Source organism: Trachypithecus francoisi, unplaced genomic scaffold (genome assembly GCF_009764315.1).
Source record: "Trachypithecus francoisi isolate TF-2019V2 unplaced genomic scaffold, Tfra_2.0 Lachesis_group6, whole genome shotgun sequence".
NCBI lineage: Eukaryota > Metazoa > Chordata > Mammalia > Primates > Cercopithecidae > Trachypithecus > Trachypithecus francoisi.
In genome coordinates this window covers 25083117-25108681 of record NW_022681471.1, presented here as the reverse complement: position 1 = coordinate 25108681, position 25565 = coordinate 25083117, and the positions used below count along the sequence as shown (strand labels likewise).

The window sequence follows — 25565 nt, the reverse complement described above, 5'->3', positions numbered from 1 at the left end:
GTGGTTCCTCAATAAACTAAAAATGGAGCTACCATAAAATCCAGCATTCCCACTTCTGGGTATATACCCCAAAGAAAAGGAATCAGTCTATCGATGAGATATCTGCACTCCCATGTTTATTGCAGCACTAGTCACAATAGTCAATATTTGGAAGCAACCTAAGTGTCCATCAACAGATGAATGGATAAAGAAAATGTGTATATATACACAATGGAGTACTATTCGGCCATAAAAAGAATGAGATCCTGTCATTTACAGCGATATGGGTAGAAATGGAGATTATTATGTTAAGTGAAATAAGCCAGGCACAGAAAGACATACATCATATGTTCTCACTTATTTGTGGAATTTAAAAATCAAAACAATTGAACTCATGGAGTCAGAGAATAGAAGGATGGTTACCAGAGCCTGGGAAGGATAGTGGAGAGTTGGTGGTGGGTGGGAGGGAATGGGGATGGTTAATGAGTACACAAAATAGTTAGAAAGAATGAGAAAAACCAGTATTTGCTAGCACAACAAGGTGACTATAGTCAAAAATAATTTAACATAGCTAAAAGAGTGTAATAGGATTGTTTGTAACACAAAGAATAAATGCTTGAGGTAATGGATACCCCATTTACCCCAATGTTATTATTATGCATTGCATGCCTGTATCAAAATATCTCACGTAACCCATAAATATATACATCCACTATGTGCCCACAACAAATAAAAATAAAAATAGTGATAAAACTGTAATCCTTATGAGAATGCTGTAGCCTAGTTCATTTCTATAATCACTAATCCATAAAAATTCATTGTAACATGCTATTTTAAAATCTTACACATTAAAGGAATTGAAAGAAACCATTGTATACACAAATGGGTTACAAAATTATTTTCAATTAATTATGTTAAACTAGGGAAATAATTAGGGAAAGTCAATGTTTATTGTTTGCATAGGAGAAAAATAACTTATATTCTAGTTAGCATTTATTTGTGGAGGAGTGATTTTATTTTCAGTGTTGTACGTGATCATTGATTTATAGGATGGAAATGTTCTTAAACACAAGTCTCAATTGGATCTGCGAATAACAGTCTTAGCTGAGATTTTTAAGAGATAATCTTTGCTAACAGAAAAAGGGAATTGCCTCCTTTTTGCTTTTTCAGAGACAGGCATCATTTGAGTATGTGAGTGTCCAGTCCATCTGAAGCAGTTTCAATTCTTCCAGATTGTAAAGTCAGGAATGGGTGCGTGTTGGGGGTGTGATGGGAGGAGGCTATGGAGGTCAGAGGCAGCTGCTAAGTCAAAGCCAATTAGGCCACTTGTAAATTTCTCAAAACGATAGAGAAAGATGTGAATGAGGTTTATGGGCTCTAGCCCTATGGAGCCCTGACTTTCCAGTTTCAAGACCTTGATTGACCTGGTGGAAAAAAAAAAAATCCCACCTCCCCTACTCTCTGTCCAAGTTAGCATCTCACAAGATTATCAACTAGCATGTAGATGAAGCCACACAGAAAACACATAGAGGTCAATTACCCCACCTTTGTGTGTAAAGGGTGGTATACACCTTGTATGCAAAGGGAGGGAGTATTTTTTTAATTGCAAGAGTAAAATGCCAAAGTGAGACAAAGAAATAATTTTCCTGTTAGCTCTTTGTAAGTAAGGTGGGAAAGGAAAAACAAGATAGATATGAAAAGCCAGAAATCTGAGTCTGTGATTAGTATCAGTTGATGTGAGCAGGAATTTACCTGCTTATATCAGAGAAGCGAGCGTTGTCTTCTAGGAACAGGGAGTCTTTTCTTTCCTCTTTATTAAAGTAGAAAAATTATTACTGCTTTCAGTTTTATTCAAGAGAGAGCTTCCAGGGGTTTGCAGGGAAATGTTATCAGATCACCCAACCTACATAATATGCCAACTCTATTGGAATCATTCTTTCTTTTCCCTAAACTGTATGTTAAGAGTTCACTTCTAATGGTATGTATTATCTTCTAACACAGATGAATCTTTCTAGAGTCAGCCAAGATAAACACACACTTCTATAATTATGTGCTACAAGTGCTCTAGAATCAGCCTCCACCCTGAATTTTTCCAACCATCACCTAAAGAAGAACATGGATTTTGAAAGTAAATAACTTTGAAAGAAAATGTACTCCTTAAGCCTTTTTTCCTCTTACTGAATATAGGAAACACATGTAATACACTGGAAGATTTGTTCTCTTTATTTATATAGTAGATGAGAGGGGAAAATATCTAAGAGCCATCCTGATATTAACTTAATATCCTGATATTAAATATTGCAGTGGTGAGAAAAGAGCACTGAGTTCAGAGGCCTGGATTTCAGTGTTGGCTCTGCTACTGGCCATGTGATCTTAGGCAGGTCATTTAGCTTCTCTAAACCTCAGTGTCCACATATATTAAATGAAGATAATAATGCCAATATTAGGGTTGCTGGAAAATTTGAATGAAATGATGGATGTGAAAGAAATTAGAACCCAGAATAGCACCATCCAAAAAAGTAGTTTTATTATTATTCATCAGCTGAGCTGTTACACAGGAGCAAGCAGGGTGTGGATGGGGAACATTGACAGCGGGGGCTTCTGGGATTTTCACAGGGCAAGTACTGAGCTCATACTAAACACGAAGCTGTTTAACAGATTGGGGAGGCAAGTGGGTTTGAGCAGCTTTCATTTTTATCTGGAACAATCTGCAGGGATGTCCTGCTGCCGTGTCTTAGACCAAGTGTTGTCTTTCTCTTCCAACTTGACTAAAGATGCTGCAGGTATCGATGTGGGTGGCCCCAGTGGTTTGGTGGTGTAAGTGAGTATTTCCCAGGTGTCTCTAACTCTGAAAGAGCTAAAGGAGAAGTTACATGGTTAATGAAAGCCAGTTAGACCCCTATAGAAGGCTGTGAGTCACCTCCAGGATGCAGATGAACACCTGTGGGATGTCAGATACCAGAGTCCTCAACCTCAGAGGAAGGGAAGGCAGAAACTCATGGAACTGCATCCAAAAAATGCTCTGGATGCAGAATAAGTTCTGTTCCAGCCACAGGGCCAACTTGTGATGAGCAGTTTACTCAATTCCCAATAAGTAAGTTCTCAGATTTCTCAACAATTGCATTTGGGGGGTCACTTTGTTAGGACTGAGAAAGCAAAGTTTTCAAGTGAAAGTATGTCATTCATCAGGACCAGACTGAGACTTTTCAGCTTCTTTTCAGATTGAAAATGTAGGAAACCCACAGCCTCAACCTATTCTCATTGGGTCTTTCCCATCCTATTTTCATTTTGCTTTTGGTAGAGGCAAGAGTGAAGTTGGTCACAGTCTGGTTCTGGCTCAGGCTGGAAAGCTTCAGGCTGTTCCTGTGATCTGCATTCAGTTGGAAAACTGGGATGACCCCATAGGATATTATGTGATCAGTCTTGATTAGAAGGACCCTGCTGGGGGAGCATGAGAGGAGTCTGATTTCTAAGTAATAGGGTCATGGGTGCAGTGAGGAGTGAGAAGAACAAGCAGGTGGGCCTCTATGCTCCCATCTCAGAACAGCGCCCTTAATCATTTATATATGCTGAGAATTCACTTAAGTTTGAAAAGCCTTGCCATAGGGCATAGGTGCCAAGGAAGAGATGTGCACAATTTTAGGAAGGGCATATACTTGCTCCTGATTCAACACCTAGAAAGAGGAAAGAAAACCAAGAAAAGGACAGTGATGTCTCTAGACCCTGTAGATTCATAGTAGAAAATCATAAGCACGTTGGACAAAAAGAATTCTCTTCAAACTGAAGTTCAATAAAAGAACAGATATTTTCTTATCTCTGGAGACTGGCTTCCTGAAAAATAGAATAAGCATGAGCTGACTCTGGGGTCCAGTGAACCCAGGTTTGAGTCCCGGCTTACCACTGCCTATCTGTGTGACCTTGGGCAAGTTATCTAGCCTATCTGTCCTCCACTTTACTCATGTCAAATGGGGATATTAATAAAAGCTACCTCCTAAGATTCTAGTGAGGATTAAGTGAGTTAAATACATATAAAGGGGTTAGAACAGTGACTGGCTCAATAAATGTTTACTATTATTTTGTTAAAAGGCAATGTGTCTATATGTGGTAGAGTCAAATTATTGCATGGTCAAACTGCACCTTAGCTTGGTGGGTAAGACCAAGGAAATTGAAGTCACTGAAAACTGACTCTGGCACTCACTTTGACTTTGGACGAGTCACTTAACCTCTTAAGCCTTAACTTTCCCATCTGTGAATGAGGATAAAAGCAGAACCTGTGTTGCCAGTAGCTATTGGTTCTTATTTTGCTTCGCTGCCATGATTTTTGTCACTCTCTTCATTTCTAATAACCTTGTGCTTCACTCTACACTCTACCTCAACCACCCATTCCCATGGTCACACCCTAGACTTTCTTATCATTCACACAGGGGACCCTTGTGATCTCAATTGCAAACATCCACTCTCTAGCCACCTCCCATGTCACTGGCTTAAGTAGTTTTATCACCATGTTTTCACATAACCTCCAATCCATCAACCTCCATTTCCATTGACATCCTGTCAATGTCCATCTGCCTCCATTCCTTCTCTGTGCAGCTTAGACACCATGTTCTGTTGTTATAATCACTAACTTGCAAACACCCTCGACTCCTTTTCCTTATTCTCTATCCTTCATGCTCACTTGCCACAACCTCACCCCTAGATGAGCGTCCTCATTTGCCTTCTCTGCACATTACACTAACCTAACATCACTGATGAAAATTGCACAACCCAGCTGAGAGTTCGCACTTCAAATTCATGAGCTTGGATTTCAGATCACCACCCAGAAATCCTACTTATGTTTGTCTACTATCAGGCTTGCTTTCCCAATGCCCAAGAAGACTTTTTCAAACTTTCTCACTCTCTTAAATATCCCACACTCTTGCTGTCTTGCTCCACAGTTGACTGAAAAATAGAAATCATTAGATTAGTACTTTTTAGTGTCCTCACAAGCAAGCCTGAAAATCAATTTTCGTCTGTGTCCCTATTAGCTTTCTTTTGTATACTTTCAATGACAGAACAGCCCCTGTTCTTATGAAAGGCCAATGCTTCTACATGTCCCTTCTGTCTTCTCAATGACTTCACCCCTCAAGTTATCTTCATCCTCCTATATTGGATCATTCCCATTATCATGCAAAGAGGCTCTAATATTTGCCTTCTTAAAAAAAGACCTTCTCAAACCCCATTAGCCTCTTTAGCTAATACCTTTTCTCTCTTCATCATTTCAAAGTTAAATTTCTCTAAGAAGCTCCTTGAATTTACTATTTCCACTTTCTCATCTCCGGTTCACTCTTCGACTCACTTCAATCTGGCTTCTGTCCACATCACACAATGAAAACTGCTCTTAACAAGGCTACAAAAATCTCTGATGCCACATCCAATAGGAATTTCTCCTTATTTGACCTTCTTTTATTTGATCTTTCCACAGCCTTTAACACAGTTGATCACCTCCTTCTGTTTTGAAACATTCTCCTCTTTTAGCTTCTGTTATATACCACACTGCCCTGGTTCTTCTCTTATCACACTGGCTACACCTTTTCAGTCTCCTCCGTTGGTTCCTCTTGTCCCCAGTCTCTAAATATTGGCACCCTCCAGCCCTCTTTCTGTGGCTCTCCTCTCTTCTATGTCTACATCCTCTGCCTAGGTGATCACATCCAATGGCCTTAAATACCACTTATGCACAGGACTAATATACATCCCAAATGTTTACCCAGACTTTCTTCACTTACAAATACAACTGTTTAAAGGGTACATCCACTTGGATGTCTTACAGACACCTCAGACTTGACATGGTCAAAACAGTTGTGTTCTCCTATCCATTTGCTCAAACAGGAATCCTGGGAGATAACCTGGATTCTTCCCCTTTTTTTGTCATTCCTATTTAATCCATTACCAAGTCCTAAGAGCTAACCCTCCCAAATAGATCTCAAATACCCCTATCTCTGCTGTTGCCACCTAATCCAGGCTATCATCCTCTCATGCTTCTTGCCTCTTTGTTTTCATTCTTCCCTTTCTCCAATGTGTCCTCTACAGAACAGCTTTTGTGATCTTATCAGACGCAAATTAGATCACATGTAAAATCCTTCCATGGCTCACAAAGTCACTTAGAATATGAAATCTCAATTTCCAATGTTACCCATAAGGCCCCTGCACCACCTGGCCCCTGCCTACCTCTCCAGCTTTGTCTCATACCACACTCTCTCTTTTCTCACTCCACTCCTGTCACCCTAGTCTTTTTTTTTTTCGATTCTTCACACACATCTCGGGCTTTTGCAGGGACAGTTTCCTCCACCTCCCTCTATCTCCACCGTAATTCTTCCCAGAGCTGGCTCTCTCACTTCATTCAGGTCCCTGATCATACGTCACTTCCTCAGAAAGGCCTCCCTTGAACACTTTATCTAAAGTTGGCCCCCATTTTTCCCTATTTCAACACTTCATGTGTTTTCCTCACTCCACTTATCATAACTTGCAAATATTTTGTATTTTCCCTTTGGGGGTGGACATGTCTTCCCCACGAAACTATTAACTCTATGAGGGCAGGGACCAAGACAATTTTATTCACTGTTATATCTCCAATGTATATTGTAGTCCTGTGTCTGGCAATCAGCAATATCAACTGTTATTATGATTTGTAGCCATTGAAGCAATACATAACCAGCATCTATTTCTACTGACCAAAAGATAAAATCAAATTCACTAAAACTTTTGACCAACATTTGTGAGACTCGCCTCCAGAATGTCTTTCTCCAAGGTCTCTCTGACTACCCTTCTGGCTCTGATGACTCTTCTGCTCCATATGCACTTGCTTCATAGATGCATGACAGCCCACATGAGGGGACTAGGGCCATGTTGGAGGGGCAGGAGGAGACTCTGCCTCCCTTCCTTGACAAATATTTTTCTGGAGCCTCACATAGGAAATCTTTCAGAACAACCTAAATCTCCACTGAAAGGTTCATGTAGTTCACTTTGAAATGAAGTTAATATAAATTATATAAAGAATAAGACATGAGGCTAGGTGAGGTGGCTCATGCCTGTAATCCCAGCACTTTGGGAGGCCAAGGTGGGCAGATCACCTGAGTTCAGGAGTTCAAGACCAGCCTGACCAACATGGTGAAACTCCGTTTCTACTAAAAATACAAAAAATTAGCCAGGCCTGGTGGCAGGAGCCTGTAATCCCAGCTACTTGGGAGACTGAGGCAGGAGAATTGCTTGAACCTGGGAGGCAGAGGTTGCAGTGAGTCGAAATTGAACCATTGCACTCCAGCCTGGGCCATAAGAGCAAAACTCCGTCTCAAAAAAAAAAAAAGAATAAAACATGAAGAGCCAACTGAGTCTCATGCCAAATCTACTCCCCCAGGAAGTGGGGGAGCAGGATCTGGGCAATGAACAAGCTCCCCAGGTGATTCGTTCCATCAGGCAAGATTGGAAGACTGGTGTCATGTTTAAGAGCATGGGCTTTGCTGGGTTCCACTGTCCTTTTACTTGGAGCCCTAGGAAGTCCCTTCTCTTCCTCTCAGCTCCATGCTACCTCCCTCTGCCCGGGGCCACAGTGGTAGAAGGGCGGACTGGGCCTGTTGGCATAGCCACTTTTCCTCAACTACTCTGTGCAAGGGAAGATCGTCCCCTACCCCCTTTCCCAAAGGCATATTTTTCTTTGCTCTTTTGCTTGCTTTCTGAGCCTTCTGCATCCCCCTTCCTTTATTTTAGGATAGTACCCTTGCCCCAGATAGACAGTGAACTCATTTGTGGTAAAATAATCTCACCAGTGGCTAATTTTCACTGTTGTACACTTCATTTAACTTGGAATTGTTTTTGATAATTTTATGACACTGTGAGAGCAAAGAGATAATACTGCATCTGCCACTTGCTGCTGTGACTTAAGGCAAGTCCTTTCACCTTTTTGAGATCCAGTTTCTTCATCTATAAAATGGGGATATTCATTCATTCAATCACTATTTGCTGAATATAGGTTGAGTAAAGCACCTAGGACATTCATATATACCTCACAAGGTCATGGTGGGGACTGAGCAAGATGGAGTATGTGGTATGTGGCTCATAGTCAACACCCAATACATGCTGTTGTTGCTGTTAGTTTTAGTCTATGAACAATTTTAGCATTAAGTTATCAGTAATTCTGAGACTCACAATAAATAAATGTAGAAACTATTAACAAGTACTCAAGAAACACCACAATCCTTGCCTTCATAAGTTAGGAGGCCAGCAGAGCTCATTTCCTTGGGCAGGGACTTATGTGATGTCTGCCTTGGCCATGCTAAGGCTTTTGAACCAGCTCTAAATGAATCTCTTCATGGAGGCATGGCCAATTAATCACCAGGGTTGGTTTTTGTTTTGTTTGTTTGTCTCTCACACAAGGGCATCAAACAGAATAATTTTTACTACATTGGAATAATTTTTACTGCATTACTACATTTTCTTACCGTTTCCTTGTTAAATGCTCTTTTATTGTTTCCAGCATTCACTCATTCATTTATTCAACAGATTTGTATATTTCTGTGCCAGGTGCTAGGGATACAGTGGTATACCTCTCAAAGTCTCTGTCCTCATGGGGTTGACATTCTAGTGGGGTCTATAGATTGCCCTCACCCCTACTTCACACCAGACTGTCAAATGCCTGAGATCAGGGGTTGTGGTAGTGGCTTTTCCTTTGGATCCTCTCTATTTTTATATTTTATGGAGATGGGGATCTTGCTATGTTGCCCAGGCTGGTCTCTAACTCCTGGACTCAAGTGTTCCTCCGGCCTTGGCCTCACAAAGTGCTGGGATTACATGTGTGAGGCACCACATCCGGCTTGAGTCCTCTCTTAAACGCAGCACACAGAGCACAGCTTGGGGCACATAGGATGCCCTCCAAAAAAGACTTCTTGATGGTTTAATGTATGCCAATGCTCAGAATAATGTGCCAGCCATTATTCTAAGCATTGGTATACATTATTTCATTTACTCCTCACACCTCACCCTATGAGGTGGGCACTATTTTATGCTTATTTGACAAATGAAGCAACTGAGGCATGAAGCGGTTAAGACATGTGACCAGGTTCCTGAAGCAAGTAAATAATAAAGCTGACATTTGAACCCTGAACCCGGGTCATGAAGATCCTCATGTCATTCCACCCAGATTGTCCTCTTTTGTAAGTTCCTACTGACACCACTTTCAAATCGAGTGTAGAGCTCCAAGTCCTGGCCTCACGCCTCAGTTGACATTTTCCCTGACTGCAGAGTCCTGGGATGGCCCTGTGTACTAGGCTGACAACTGAACATCTGGGACACAGCAAGCAAATCCTCATCCTCATGAATTTCTTAATTTTTCTGAGTCACCTTGGCTACTTCAGTTAAGTCCAGCTCAGGTTAAAAAAAAAAAGAAAGAAAGAAAGAAAAGAAAAAAGAAACTAAGGGCAGTTACTTCTATAGCAAAATAAAATTTTATAAGATAAGAAGCACATACACTCTTTTTTGAGGCTAAAATGAAACAAATTGTATCTATGAAAACACTGAGTGGTAGAAATAAGTCTCCCATCCATTACTGAAGACTCTGGGTTTTACACTATCAGTGTCTCCAGTAGTAGACAGAAGCCTTATTCCTCAAGTTCGTTCTCAGGATACAGACACACACCATCAAAGGCTGGACCAGATACCTACTTTCATTTGGAAGGCTGGTACTGGCAGATCCACGAGATACATACAGTTTCTTATCTAGGAAAGAAGAAAAAAACATTATTGGAACTGAAATTTCTAGGACTAGGTTAGAAAGTGCCCAGTAGCATCCCAGGGGCCTCACATTGCCTGGCCCTAAGTTTATGAATATCTGGCATATTCTCTCTTATCAGATGCTACAAAAACAGAGAAGCTTCTGTTTTTAAGGTCCACCATCTTCCAAGGCAGTGTTCCTGATTAGGGGTCACTGACTTCCTCAACAGATCCTGGACTGCCAGTCACCAATTAATACAACTGATGTCAACATGAGTAGAGCATGAAGACTTTGGTGATAACCATTTGTTTGTGAACGTGTCTTGAGACTTCAGGAATAGGACAACGCCTGCATTATAGTTTCACCATGATGTGCCTGAGTTACAGTAGATGCTCACTAAATATTTGCTGAATCGGATTTGAACTGTAAAGAGTTGCTATGTTTGGAAGGTGATGATTTCAGCCATCTGTGTTCTAACCAACTGTTGAAACAGGGCTCTGCTGTGTGTATGCACAGCATATACACAAGCACAGTTGGCCTAATTTTCCCTGTGAATCCAGTAGGAAAGGACTTTTGAAAAAGAGTAGAGGGGTAGGAAATTTCACAGATTTCCCAAGCATGACACTTCTATGATTTACTCCTTAAGTACATTCCTAATCAAATTCTGGAAATGACAGAGTAGTATTTTATGGGAAATTTGTTTGCCACATTAGAATAGAACACAGTGCCTGACTTAGGTAGGCTATGCTGAACAGGCCCTTTGTTTACTATATGCTTAGTTCAGTGTAAAGACAGCTTCTAGTAATTTCTTTCAGGCATGGAACACTAGAGCCACACTATGTATGGACAAGGAAGCTGCAAAACAAAATTCGTCCAGAGTACAGAATGACAGAGTTTGCAGACTTGGTTCCACGAAACTATAAAATATATATATTTATAAGTGTTTCATATGAAAGGCAAATCTTGCAACAGAGTAGGTTGATTTTTTGGTGGAAGTATAATTAATGCCAATTCTTCCCCGTTCTTTTACAAAGAAGGGAGGCTTGTTTTCTGATGGATATTTTGCATCTGGTAGGCGCTAATTAAATATTTGCTGGGTGAATGAGTGAATGAGAAGTGAGTGAGCCTTAAGGGTGTTTTTAGGTCAGGGGAGGGGTGGTGGTCAGGAGTAGGAACTCATGGGATACCAAGCAGGAGGATCCCAGAGTGCAGGAGCAAGCCGAGGACAGCCAGGCACTGTTAGGTCTCCAAGCAGCAATGAGGCTGCCTCTATAGTCGCTTTGAATTTTAATGTGTGCAGCAGATAGTTGGTATAGATTGTCCCTGTTGTTTGCCTGGAGCCTGACATCACTGCAAGTTGCCAACCTGTTTGGAGGCTACAGTTTGAGTCTGTAGGTACGTCACAGAGCTCTGTTTTGCAAATGGCTTATTTAATTGCTCCCAACGAGGTAAACATAGGACCCTACAATATTAGACAGCAGCCCATCATTTTTCTAAGGTAAGGCCAAGTTGACAGGCTAGGGTGAGTACTTTGGGCCAAGTCCATCTGGCTGGCTATCTATGTAACCCTTTAGCTATTAAACTGTGAATGTCAATAAAGCCTAGTGAAGATATACGGAACATTTAAGCAGAACATTCCATCCCTCAGCAGCCCTATGTCCAGAGTGGCAGCAATTAGTCTTGGCACCTCATCTCATGCCAACTCACTCTCAACCACAACCAATCAGGGGCACCCCTCCAAGTATCTGTAGGCATTTCCTTACAGTGAACTGAGCCGGGAGGCAGGTTGAAGAGCAACCCCGTGCTTCCAGCTATCTGGCCAGGGTTGCCATTCTCCCTGGCGGCAGGTTCCTGAGGACGGGCTAGGCATCTGTCTTGCTGGAGGAGACTTAGGAGAGGCTCACGTTTCCCATCAGGCGGGGCTCTGGAACCAGGTGCCGAGCAGGGAAGGCATGAGAGTAGCCAGCTCTAAGGAGCTGGTGCCAGCCAGGGAGAGAAATGCCACAGCTCCCCAGGCCGAACAGAGGCCCTCCTAGCCAGGGATGGTGAGAACTGATTCACAGCCATGGGAGTAGGCACATGCAAGTTGCAGTTGGCGGCACGGTTTGTGACAGGTACTTCTGGCTGTGGCTTTGTCCATGGAGAAGAGTAACGCCACTGATTTGGAGACATGCTATCATCTGAGAAGGAAAGATTTAGAAGACATGTTAGGTGTTTATTGTTTTCAAAATGGATGTAGATTTTTTTAATACATACTCTATTTATTTTAACTTGAAGGAATAAGAAAAGCTAAAGTAAATCATCCTAACGATAATATCCAGAAACAGCCATTGTCCTCCATAAGTGTACTGTTTCTAGGACTGGTTTCTATTCATGTATGCATTGTTTTCTCAACATATATTGTTATTCAAGCCATTTTTGTTTCATCAAAATATCATGAAAAGCCTCCTATAGAGATGAATAGGCCAGGCACTGTGGCTCATGCCTGTAATCTCAGCTCTTTGGGAGGCTGAGGTGGGCGGATCACTTGAAGCCAGGAGTTCGAGACCAGCCTGGCCAATATGGTGAAACCACAGCTCTACTAAAAATACAAAACTTAGCTGGGTGTGGTAGTGCACACCTGTAGTCCCAGCTACTTGGGAGACTAAGGCAGGAGAGTTGCTTGTGCCCAGGAGGCAGATGTCGCAGTGAGCCGAGATTGCACCACTGTACTCCAGTCTGGGCAACAGAGTGAGACTCAGTAAGAAAGAAAAAAAGAAAAAGAAGAAAGAAAGAAAGAAGAAAGAAAGAGAGAGAGAGAGAAAGGGGAGAGAGAGAGAGAAAGAGAAAGAAGAAAGAAAGAAAGAAAGAAAGAGAGAAGCAAGCCAGCAAGGAAGGAAGGAAAGAAGGGAAAGAAGGAAAGAAAGAAAGAAAGAAGAGACAGAGAGAAGGAAGGAAGGAAGGAAAGAAGAAAGAAAGAAAGAAAGAAAGAAAGAAAGAAAGAAAGAAAGAAAGGAAGAAAGAAAGAAAGAAAAAGAAAAAGAAAGAAGGAAAGAGAAAGAAAGAGAAAGAAGGGAGGGAGGGAAAGATGGAAGGAAGGAAGGAAGGAAGAGCCAAACACCAGCTTTTTAAAGTGCTGTACAGTAAGTAGTCCATGGTAAAGCCGTAATATAACTAACAGATGTCATATTTGTGCACTGCTTGGTTATTTCCATTGTTTTCTATTATGTTAACAGCATTACAATGAGCATCTTTGTATAGATACCTTTGCTCCCGGATCCAATTCGCTCCTTAAGGATACTTTTCTAGAAGCAAACGTGCTTGATTTGTGTTTGGTTGCTGCTATCATTTAGCTTTATTTTACAGCTGGTGTTTTAAATACACTAAATAGGGGGACTCCACAGAACTGTGCTGGTCACTCACACAACTCTAGGAGTTAAAACCACATTTTCCAGAGTAATATGAGGCACAGGGATGTTAAGAGACTGAGCCAAGATAGCAAAAACAGATTAGCCAAGTAGGGAAGTGAGCTGGAACGATAAGTAATGGGGAGGGAAGTAGTTGCTTGGACTCCATTTTGCAAAAGCAGAATTCTGAGGGTCAAGAGGTGACTTAGTTTCTTCTTGCAAAGTTCATGTGGATTGGTTAAGAGGGATGGAGTGTCCTTTGGTTCCATACACACTATTCTTATTGTGCCTATGATAGCCGCCGAATCTGAGACCTCAAATGTCCAGGATAGCTCAGGACAAGGATGAATGTTTTCCCCATTCTCAACACCCACTCAGGCAAGAAGGGAGGAGGGGAAGAGCTCTTCCAGACAGTTCTTAAACTCTGGAGCCTATCATCTATCCAAGATAATGGAGAGAGGGTGGGTGTGGAGACAAAGGAAGATTGGCCGGCTGGAGAGGCTGTCTGGGACACTGGTCCTGTTTCCCATACAAACCTCTCCTAGCTCTCTTGAATGTTTGGTTTGACTGGATTGTATACAAGACAAAAAATTCTGAGAGGCCTGCGCAGTGTTACTGCAGTGCCATCACTCAGTGTAACACAAAGGATAGGAACAGAAGTCCAAGTCCTCACGGCACAGACATTCTCCCCAACATCTCACACCATTCACAGTGAGTGATGGGGGATGGTTGGCCCTTCTTATGAAACCAAAGGAAAGACAATATATTAAGATTTGTTTTGGTGACGGTGAATGCTACTTCTGAAAATTGATATCTCCAGGCCAGAAGCAATTCAGTGCACAAAGAGTGTGATTAAGCTAATTTGGTGTAATCACAGTCTGTGTTTCATATTGAATGAGAGTACTGCATGTCCTAAGCACAAATTAGAAACAAAGCGTAGCCCCTGACAACTAGGTAGTTTCCATCTGAACAGGCCTTACAGATCTCATACATATGACTTAGGGGCTGAATGCTTGAAATGTGGAAAGCAGAGACCCAGAATGTTTTGAATATTTCCCTTAACTGCTTCCTTTCTAGAATTCTCTGAAATGTTAAGGGAAGTGGGTTGGTGTGCCACAGTCCAAAGTCCTATATGGTCACTGGGTGCCCCAGAGCACAGTTTGGATGGGAGCTTGTGGGCATGCACCGGGTGTCTTAACCCCAAGTTCACAGTGACCCATCAGAGGGCCTTGGGTGGCCTGGGGAAACCCATCATTCCAGATTAGGCTTGGAAGTCAGTGGCCCATGGAGTGGAGACCCTGGATTTGGGTGGGCCTCTCTTTCTCGGGCCTCTTGGGCCAACTGCTCCAGCAGCCACTCCCACCTACCCTGTGGATGGGTAACGTCCTCTTAAACTACAAACCTGCACTGACTCAAGGCTGCTGCTGCTACTAGAAGTGACCCTGGTGACATTTTTTTAATCAAGTGACCCCTATTAGTTACCTCTAGAAGTGAGAGAGGGAGCCCCAGGGCAGAATTTGCTGCCTTCTCAAACCCCTGACCACATCAACGAGTGGAGAGCAGGCGAGCAACACCCTGACGCAGGGATACATGGGGCAGGCTAGGATTTTTCTTTCAGCAGGAATACAAGTGGCTTCCACTCCACTTACTTCAATCCTGGGCATCTAGACCCTACCTCTTAGTCCCATTCATCCCTCTAGAATTCCTGATGCTGTTGATCCTGAGACAAGACCTGTCCAGAGAGAGCTGGTCTCCATTTCCTACACTGCCCTTTTTGGGTGAAACTGGAGGGCCATTCCCCCTGCATTCCAAGCATACCCAGCGGCACCACACATTTCCACCCATATACACTTTTGGAATCTCCAGAACACTCTAGAAAACATCTTTAGGCATTTATGAGTTTGCCTCCATTCCAGGGTACCTTCCCTCCACTTTATCCTTGCATGGAGGCCCTGGCTTCCTATTCCAGATTAGTTTTTCAACATACAACTTAAATGTCACCCTTTCAGAAAGGCCTTCCCTTAACCTCCAATCTAAAGTTTGTGACCCTGTTACTTTCTGTGACTGCACCCTATTTATTTCCTTCATGGCAGTAATATAGTAATTTATTTATTTCTTAATTCTTACATTCATTCATTCACTATTGGTCTTCTTTATCATTCAGTAAGCTTGGCGAGAGCTGAGATCATTTCTCTTTTGTTCACCATTATGTCCCCAAGAACTTGCACAGTGCCTAGCACATAGTGGCCCTGAAAAAGTATTATTCTAATGAGTGCACACGCATGTTTACACACAAACACACATATATATGCACAATTGCAAACATGTACACACTCATAAACACAAACATGCACACACACACACACACACATACCCCACACACACACCCTTCCCCACTGAACCTTTCTAAATCGAAGAGAGCAGGATGAAAGTGGTTAAAAGCACAGACTTTGAAGTCAGAGAGGCTTGGAATCCAATCCCAGATCTGCCACTTCCTAGCTGTGTGACACTGAGCAAGTCCCTTCCCACCTCTGAGACTATTATGAGATTGAATGAGAATCCACGTAAAAGGTTTAGCACAGTGCCTGGTACACATTTGGCACTCAATAAGTGGTAGCTGTTGCTGCTGTTATTATTAATCATTTCAGTTTAGAAACCCACTCTGGATTTCTTTACTGGTTTGCAACACTCAGCATAATCAACATGAGAAAAAGCAAGACTGTCATTATTGTGTGAGGCCTGAGAATCCTCCCTGCCAACAGTCACCTAGTGCTGGAGAAGGGAGGGGCAGAAAGGACTGAGCCAAGGGGGCCATAACAGCAGCAGAGGCAGCAGCAGCACTTCAAGGCCGATTTGGAGGCCGGAGCAGATACTGGTTATAAAAGAGGGATTTCAGAAGTCTTTGCTCAGTCTGTGGCCATTCCCAGGGAATACCACATCAGAGATGGGCAGGAACAATTTGTAATATAGAATAGTTTTTGCTTATTGAGTACTCACTGTGGGCTAGGCACTTTATTTAGCAGTCTGCATACATGATCTCATGTGATTGCCACAGCAACCCAGATGAGAAAATCGAGACCCAGAATGGTTAAAGTGACTTGTCTAAGGCCACACAGCTAGCAAATGGTAGAGGTGTCTGATTCCAAACCTCATGCTCCTACCAACTATGCCTCCCCAATATTGCAAAGAATGCAATGAGCTGGGTGCTTTCACATGTTCCTTGGGTTGGAGGTCTGGCAGATTGGCATAACACTTCTAGGAAGAAATTTGTCGGTATATATCAAAACCCTAAAATTTTTGTATACTCTTTGACCCAAGCATTCCACTTGTAGCAATTTATTTTAAGGATATAGTCAATGATGCATGTAAAAATGAACCTACAAGGATGTTCAAAGTGATTTGTATAATATAGCGAAAGATTAGCAACAACCTAAATATTCAAAAATTTTAATAATTTGGTACATCTATAAAATTATACTCTTGAACCATTAAAATGATGTTGTAGTAGAACTTTTAATGGCATGGAGAAGTGGCTATGACATTGTTGAATTTTTTTAAAAAGCAGGTTACAACCATTATGTGCAAAATGATGTCATGTTGTAAAAATTAGTACATGTACATGGATGCACATGTGGTTTTTGTTTCCTGAATGCTTATCTGTGTTTTCTAAATTTCCAAAAAGGAGTATATTTTGTATATTTTATGTTTGTAAATAGTAAAAATTATGTTTTAAGCAAAACTTAAACGCTTGACCCATGAAGCACCCAAAAAACAAGTCACAGCTGTGAATGACTAATCCATGATTGCCTGATTTCCTTCCATCTATCCTTTCTTCTCTCCTTCCTTCTCTTCTCCCTCTTTCTGCATCTTTTAATGCAAATTCTGCGGGGTCTTTTTTTTTTTTTTGACAGGGTCTCACTGTCTCCCAGGCTGGAGTGTACTGACAAGATCATAGCTCACTGCAGTCTCAGTTTCCCCAGGCTCAAGCGATCCTCCTGCCTCGGCCTCAGCCTCTTGAGTAGCTGGAAATACAGGTGTGAGCCACCACACCTACACAATTTTTAAATCTTTTTGTAGAGACGGGGTCTCTCTATGTTGCCCAGGCTGGTTTTGAATGCCTGGCCCTCCCAAAGTGCTGGGATACAGGGGTGAGCCACCACGCGTGGGCTACAAATCTCATTTTATGATGAAGTTGAAACCAAGAGTCCTCTGAACACACGCACATTTTGCACTATGAAAGTCCAACCTTTGACCTGCATGATCTGTATACATTGACTTTCTCTCTCTGCTCTCTTTGCTGGTGGCACTTGCACTTCATTCATTCACCCCCAGGTACAAAAAACATATTGTTTGCATTAACTGAGGTCAAAATAACACCGGAGGTGGAAGGACAGCTTCGAGGAGATTGTCCTGTTCCAGGGCACCAGGGGGGCCTCTCAGTTCCTCCCCCTCTTTCAGAGCTGCCTCCCTGGGGTACCTAGTTTTTGGATGAATATCCAGGTTCCTTTTCCCAACTGAAAATAGAGATCAAATACAGAATATGAGCTAGTATTTGAAATGTTGAGTGGCTAAGATCTGAAATCAATTCCATCTGCCGGCAAATACTATAGACTCCCCATATTAGCTGTGAGATCTTGGGCAAGTCACTTGACTGTCTGAGCCTCAGTTTCCTCATCAGGAAAATGGACATAAGTTAACCGTAGAGTTGGTGTGAAGATTCAATGAGATAATCCACGTGACAGACCCTAGCAACAGACAGTGTTCAAAAAGTGTTAGCCATTATACACATTATTAGCGATAGTCCTTATAGGTATTAAATCCTCTTGCTGGGGCATTGTCAGAGTGTACAAAGGCAAGAAAATGGGGTAGTCAAGAGACTGGCTCTGGAGATCGATGGACTTGGGTTTCAATCTTTATCACTCACTGGCTGTGTGACCCATCTCTAGGCACTTACCTTCTCTGGGCTGCAGTTTCCTGCTCTGTAAAATAAGGATAATAATATCCATTGCAAAATGGATTTGTGAAGCACAACCAACATGCAGAAAAATGCACAAATGGAAGTGTGCAGCTGGGGGAATTTTCATAAACTGGGTAATGAGCACCCAGCTAGAGTAACAGAGCCTGACTACCACCCCAGAAGCACACCGTACCCCCTTTCAGTCACAACACCCCCAAAAGGTAACCATATCCTGTCTTCTAATACCATAGGTTCAATTTGCTTGTCTTTGAACTTTATAAATCACAGTGGATTTTGTGGACTGAAGTAAAATGCACTAATTTTAGTGTGGTGTCTGGTATTTGCTGGGAGCTCCATATATGTTTGTGCAGATAGATTCCTTTTCCTTACGGGAATGGAAGACAGGAAACTGTCAATATTCACAAGGGCCATAAACAACTAGCATGACTATTTCTCACATAGATATTTACACTTTTTTTTTTAAGCCAGCATTTCTTCCCTACCCTCATTGATTATAGCAGATGGGAGGGGAGAGAGAAGGAGGCTGGATCCTTTGAGACTGGCTATAAAAGACCCCTGAGTGCCCACGTATATACCCTCTCACCTTCTCTCAGCAGCCCTGGAGCAATGTTGCCAGGCCTGAGGCTGGGGCCAGGACAGGAAGAACACAGGGTAGCATACGTACCAGGACCATGCCCCCTACAAACTATATTACTGAAGCTTCTCTAGTTACTGATTCTAAAATTCCCAATGTCCTTAATAGGGAGATAATTCAAAGATACCTTCAACTTGTGTTTTCTTTTCTGAAGTACAGCCAGTAAAAATTATACATAAGTAAATAAAAACATAACATTGATTGGGGAAGAGAAGCCAGGAAATTCGACGGCATTTCCTAGCCACACGGGTCTCTGTGTTTGGGCTTTGCACATTTGGCTCAACAGACAGCCCTTAGAATGTGGGTGAGTTGGCCATGGGAGCCCATGAATGGGAGCCTGTTCTCCTTGGAATGGCCTAGCTGGGCTGGACAGTCTGGTGCTGGCCTGTAGGGGTTGAGAGGATACTCACAGTCAGTAATGAAAGGCCACTTGAAAGATTTCCCACCATTTTCAAAGCCATATGTATGTCATAAACACCTCCAGTGAGAACCTCTGTGGGACTGGAAGCCTTTCATGGGGCCCTCCCTGAGGCAGCAGAGCTTATGAGAAACTTGACTCCTGGTGGTGATAAGAGAGTCTTTGAGGGAGGCAGTTTTTCCTTCATTTGCTCAATCAGTGGACAAATATTTGCCTAGCCAGCACCACACTCTGTGAGGGAGACAACATCTCCACAGTCAAGGGATTTGTGGGGTTCTTATAGGGAAAATGTAACAACCAAGAAGGAAGATGGAGAAGCAAGCCACCTCTCTATCTGGCCTGTGAAGGCTGGCTAAGGCAAGAAACAGGGCCATGCCCAACTTCCCTTAGCGGGCAGGGGCTTCACAGAAGGATACAAGGTGAAGTCAGAAGGCACAGGAAACTCTATGGCAGCCATGCAACAGAACCCCCTGAAAACCTGGAGGCTTATGGGAGAGGCCTGCTGCTCTGTGAACCTGGTGTTTTGAACACAGGTCCTCATATCTATCTTAGTTGTTCAAAAACTCAACTCAAGCCTTGGACTACATTACACTTACTATGTGCCACTTGACATACACATAATGATATGTCTGGAGATCACACTGTTAGTAAGTGATGGAGCTGGCTTGGGCCCACGCTGAGTGGTTCTAAAGCTGTATACCACACCATAGCCCCTCTCTACGGTGACTCCTATCTGTAGGATCAACACCTTGTGATCAAAATCATAATTTCATTCGTTCAAGCCGTATGTATTGAGCGCCTCCATGTGTCAGGCATTGTACTAGGTACTAGAAAGCAGCAGTTAACAGATTGACTCCCTACTGCCACGGAGCTCAGAGGGTAAGGGGAGAGAGGAGTCAAGAAAAGAAATACAACATATAATGTGTATTTATATATATTTCTTCTTAGCATTTGTCAAATGACAATGCTGGTTTGCACATATGCATTTGGAATTGATCAAATGACAAATGCTAAGAAGAAAAATGAAGCAGGGTAAGAAGACAGACATGAGAGGGTGGGGGCTTTCATTTTTTAAATAGATTGCTCAGACAAGGATTGTTTGAAGTGGTGACATCCAGGTGGAGACTTGAATGGAGAAAGGTGAAGCCATGCAGGTATCTGGGGAAAGAGCATTCCAGGGATAGGAGAGACCATGTGCAAAGGGCAGGCCTGAGGCAGGATTGTCGTTGGCATAGTTTATGAATACCAAGGAGCCTCAACTGGAGCGGGTGAGGCAGAAAGTGGTAAGACATGAGATCAGAAAGACAACGGAGGCCCAGATGAGGCAGGGCCCCGTTATAGACTTTGGATATGATTCCAAGTGACATGGGAAGCTGTCAGAGGGTTTTGAACAGAAGAGTGCTAGGGGTGACTTTCATTTTAATGCTACCATTCTGACTGCCCTCTTAAGAATAGACTGAAGGAGAGGAAAGGAAGAAGCAATGAGACCAATTAGGAGGGGACTGCAGCAATTCAGTGGGGGGCGATGATAGCTTCTAGGACCCAGATGATAGCGGAGGTGAGGGGGCGCAGTCAGATCTTGGATATTTTGAAGATAGAACTTACACAATTTCCAAAAGGATTGGATCTGGGATGTGAGATAGAGAGGTGTTAAGCATGACTTCAAAGAATTGGAAGGATGGAGCTCCCATTTATTGAGATGGGAAGACTGTGGGCAGAGCAGGTTGAGGGGGAAATTAAGAGTTTATTCAGTTTGGGAGCTATTTTGTTTGAGTTTCCTATTAGACATGTTAAGTGAAGATCAAGTAGGCAGTTAGAGAGGCAGGTCTGAAATCCATTCTGGGTTGCAGATATGCATTTGGAATTGATCAACATATCGATGGCATTTAAGACCAAGAGAGTAAGTGTAGATAGAGAAAGGAGTTGTCTGGGACCTGAGTACTGGGGCCCTGAAATGTTTAGAAGTTGGAGAGAGAAGGACATATAGCAAAGGAGACTGAGAAGTAATAGTAACCAGGGAGGCAGGAAGAAAACCAAGAAAGCATAATGTTATGGGCTGACTGTAAGCGAAGTAGGTATTTTCAGGAGGAGAGAGCAATCTTCTGCAGCAAATGTTGTGATAGGTCAAATCAGATGAGGACAGATAGAGACCACTGGATTTGGAAAGTGGAGGTCACTGGGTAACCTTAATAAAAGCGATTTCAAGGAGTGATGAGGCTGAAAGCATGAGGGGAATGGAGTCTAGAGAGCATGGGAGGAAAGGACAGAGTACACATAAATACCACTTTTGAGTTTTGCTGCAAAATGAAGCAAAGAAATGGTGCAATAGGCCAAGAGCTGGTTTTATCCCAGCTTGGGTTTTACCAGGCAAGTAGAATAGAGGAAGTGAGACCATGGCTTGGTGGTGCTTACAAGGGAATGATTATAATGAATCCAAGCCAATGTGTTCAGAAATAAATCAGAGTCAAATAGCCAGTCAGTATACTTGCCTGTGTATTAACTGCCTGGGATTTTGATACTTTCAAGGAGCCAGTTAGATCTTCTGATTCCCACACACCACATTTCTCAGCTCTTACCACATGTCAATCCCCCAAATGAGTCAAGACTATGGTCATTCTTGCTCCTGCTGTGATTATTCAGCACACTCTTAGACATCACCTCCTCACTCCCCACCCACCCCCTCCTGCCCATTTTAACAGCAAGGTCCACATCATTTCCTTTAGTACCTGCTGCTACCTCCTGCCCTTCCACATGTTTATTTAACCCACAAGATTCTGTGAGAAAACCGCATTGATTGACTGCAAAAGTAATTTCTAAGAGAGAAGTAAATTCTGCAAAGATGAATACACCAGGTACACATCAACTCCCTCTCCAGTCCCAAAAAGCAAAGCCAGAATGATGGCATCTGGAAACAGGGGAGCTCTTTGCCTATAGGCAGAGGCCCCACTTGTCCACTTTACACAAAGGCCCTCACTTGGAGGTACGTATGTCTTCCACTGGGAGCAAGTCATTCAACATGTGCCCTCAGCAACACCAATAAAGAGATCTTGAAAACCACCAGACCCTGATCTATTTGCTCCCCTTACCTTTCAAAAAGGTAAAGGGATCCATTTTGAGTCGCATCCAGCTGGCAAGGGTGACTTCTCCATTAGGCACAGGAGGTACAGTGCCTAGGGCCCATTAATAGTTTTAGGGGCCCACAGAAATGTTTTAAAATCGGAAGAAAAAATGAATATGACAATGATACTGAATATATTTAAACACGAACCCAGCTTGGATTATATTCATCTTTATACCAATGCAGTCATAAAATGTAACTTTTAATGTTTTGAGAGGAAGGAGGTCCATGAAGACAGAATATCCAGGGCCCATGAAAGTCATACTACAGCCCCTGCTAGTGTGATGTTAAGGCTTCCTTCAAACCTGGATATTTTGATGTGCACATTTTGACTTAGCTCTCTTGAAGTAACTGCTTTGAGATGTACGACTGTTTATTTCTTAACAATTACCAAATAGACACACCTGGCCTTGTGAAGGGTGGGAAAGGAATGTGGCAAGACTATTCATCTGCTTCCCTCTGGCCCCTGCCCTTGCTCACCAAACCATCCACTATTAGTTGAGAAGAGGCTGGGAGCACCTACATGGGACATGTGTTTTCTTTTCATGGATGCTTTGGTGTTACTGCCGCATCAGGCCATAGTAATAATAATAGTGATAATAATACTAGCTGGGTGTGGTGGTTCACACCTGTAACACCAGCACTTTGGAAGGCTGAAGTGGGAGGATCGCTCGAGGTCAGGAATCTAAGACCTGCCTGGGCAACATAGCGAGATCCTGTCTCTACAAAAAAAAATTTAAAAAATTAGCTGGGTGTGGTGGCGCATACCTGTAATTCTAGCTACTTGCGAGGCTAAGGCGGGAAAATTTCATGAACCCAGGCATTCATGGCTGCAGTGAGTTGTGATCGCGCCACCACATTCCAGCCTGGGCAACAGAGTGAGAACCTATCTCTAAAAACAGAACAAGGCCGGGCGCGGTGGCTCAAGCCTGTAATCCCAGCACTTTGGGAGGCCGAGACGGGTGGATCACGAGGTCAGGAGATCGAGACCATCCTGGCTAACATGGTGAAACCCCGTCTCTACTAAAAAAATACAAAAAATTAGCCAGGCGATGTGGCGGGCGCCTGTAGTCCCAGCTACTCGGAGGGTGAGGCGAGAGAATGGCATAAACCCGGGAGGCGGAGCTTGCAGTGAGCTGAGATCCGGCCACTGCACTCCAGCCTGGGCGACAGAGCGAGACTCCGTCTCAAAAAAAAAAAAAAAAAACAGAACAAGAAGAAAATACTGATAATGATAACAGTAAATAGCTGTGGAGCTTCATTGTGTGCTGAGCAGTAAACCCAGCATTTAACATGACTGAGGAAATAATAAAATAGGTGAACTAATTTGATTAAACAGCACTCATTTTTACATTAAACTTCGTTTTTTTTTTTTTTTCCAGTAGCTTTAATTTTTTTTTTCTTTTGAGATACGGTCTTGCTTTGTCACTCAGGCTGGAGTACAGTCATGCAATCATGGCCCTGCAGCCTCAACCTCCCAGGCTCAAGTGATCCTCCTGCATCACCCTTCTTAGTAGCTGGAGATACAGGTAAGAGCCACCACACCTGAATAATTTCTTTAAATTTTTTTGTAGAGACAGGGTCTCACTATGTTGGCCAGGTTGGTCGCAAACTCCTGACCTCAAGTGATCCTCCTGCCTTGGCCTCCCAAAGTGCTGGAATTACAGGTGTGAACCATCACGCCCAGCTAGCTTTGATTTCAAAACTTTTCAAAACTACCTGTCTACAACTGGGAACACTCCATTTATAGAAATAAATTACAAAAAATGCAAATATTATCAACATTTAAAAACTATCGTAACATACATCTGTTCTAATGGCTTATTCAGCAAGATTCTAATCTATGTTTTAGTATTTTATGGAAATTTCAAGGTTCTTTGTACCTAGATAAAGTGCTCACAAATTTGCATATTTGTATGTTCATTTACTCATTCAACAAATCCTTGTTGGTTGTCCCGTATATCACAATCACTGTTTCTAGATGCTGGAAACACGATATTGAGCAAAATCAGCAATGGTCCTGCCCTCACAGAACTTTCATTTAATGGAGGAGTATGCAATAGTCAAATAATTATACAAGTAAAAACTGCAACTGTGACAAGTGCTTAAAGAATGGCAGGAGAATCTGTAATAGGATATTTGAATGCTTGGGGGTGTGGGTGGTCAGGGAAAGCTACCCTAAAGAAGTGATCTTAGGATGAATGTGGGTTAATTAGGAGAAGGGAAGGAAGAGTTTTGCAGAAAAGGAACAGTTTGTGCAAAGGCCAGAAAGAAATCAAAGCAAACATGAAGGACAGAAGGAAGCCAGTTTCTGGAGGACAGTGCTGGGGAGGTGAGGTTGGAGCAGTAGATGGCAGCCCCATTTTGACGTTAAACTTCTAGGAAGGGGTGTGGCTTCTCACTAGTCAGAGCAACTTGTCTTTAGCAAACATATATGTGTTCAAGTGTGTCAAGTACATCAAAGAACTGGGTGTCCGTGGCAGCCTTGATAGGGAATCCCAACTTCCTCCCTCCCGACATGCTCACCGTTCTTCAGCATCACACCTTCACTCTGACTCGAGGGGGTCAGTTCCTGGGGGCTCTTGATATTGCTCAGAGCTCTGGAGAAGTGCTCATCCACTACACTGCTGATGTCCCCTTGGAAGTAGGTGAAAAGGACACACCGGGAATTCCATTCTGTCTTTATAGGCTTCTGCTTGCCTTGGGCATCCGGATGTCAGTCTTCTTCATTTCTTCCATTGTGAGTGAGTGACACAGGTGATAGCTGTGGACCAAAGGCAAAATGTCACTGGCACTATTTTACCAAGTGGCTTGGCTGTGGTTTGGGTGAGCAGTATCCTTGGGGGCAAGCGATTTGCTCCCACCAGGTACACATGCTCACTGGGGCCTCAGGGAGCCACATGGCTTCTAAAGGTCAATGACAATGCTGTTGAGAAGCCTTTTCTAATCAGTCTTCAAGGGGCAACACAACAAATCTCCATGAAGTGCTGAGAAGGAGCCTTCTCTTACAAATGAGAATGATCAGACAGCCTGACTAAAGAGAGCATCAGGAAATGGGGAGGTGGGAGGACACTGAGGCCAAATAGCAGAGTAACTTGCCTCCTGGGGAAGCGCCTTTCTCCTAAATGAATGAGCCAAGGTTGGCCCAGAACTGCCTGTAGGCATGGGCTCCCATGGAGAGCTTGGCCAGGCAATCCAGTGGGTGCTTGACAATTTCAATAGTAGGCATTGCTTTCCATCTTGACCACTTGCACACAAAGTAAACACATCAAATTCTCCTACTCCCCTGATGCCTTAATCTATGTAAGCCTGT

General features: G+C 42.9%; 1 protein-coding gene across 1 annotated transcript; it reads right to left on the bottom strand.

The window, feature by feature from the left end:
- Positions 1–2489: 2489 nt before the first annotated feature.
- On the bottom strand, positions 2490–24991 carry VGLL1 (vestigial like family member 1). Its single transcript, XM_033200894.1, is given in 8 exon segments — positions 2490–2836; positions 9670–9723; positions 11482–11637; positions 11640–11684; positions 11687–11713; positions 11716–11898; positions 24779–24955; positions 24958–24991. Coding segments are annotated over 8 exon segments (765 nt in total). The 3' UTR covers positions 2490–2747.
- Positions 24992–25565: the final 574 nt, after the last annotated feature.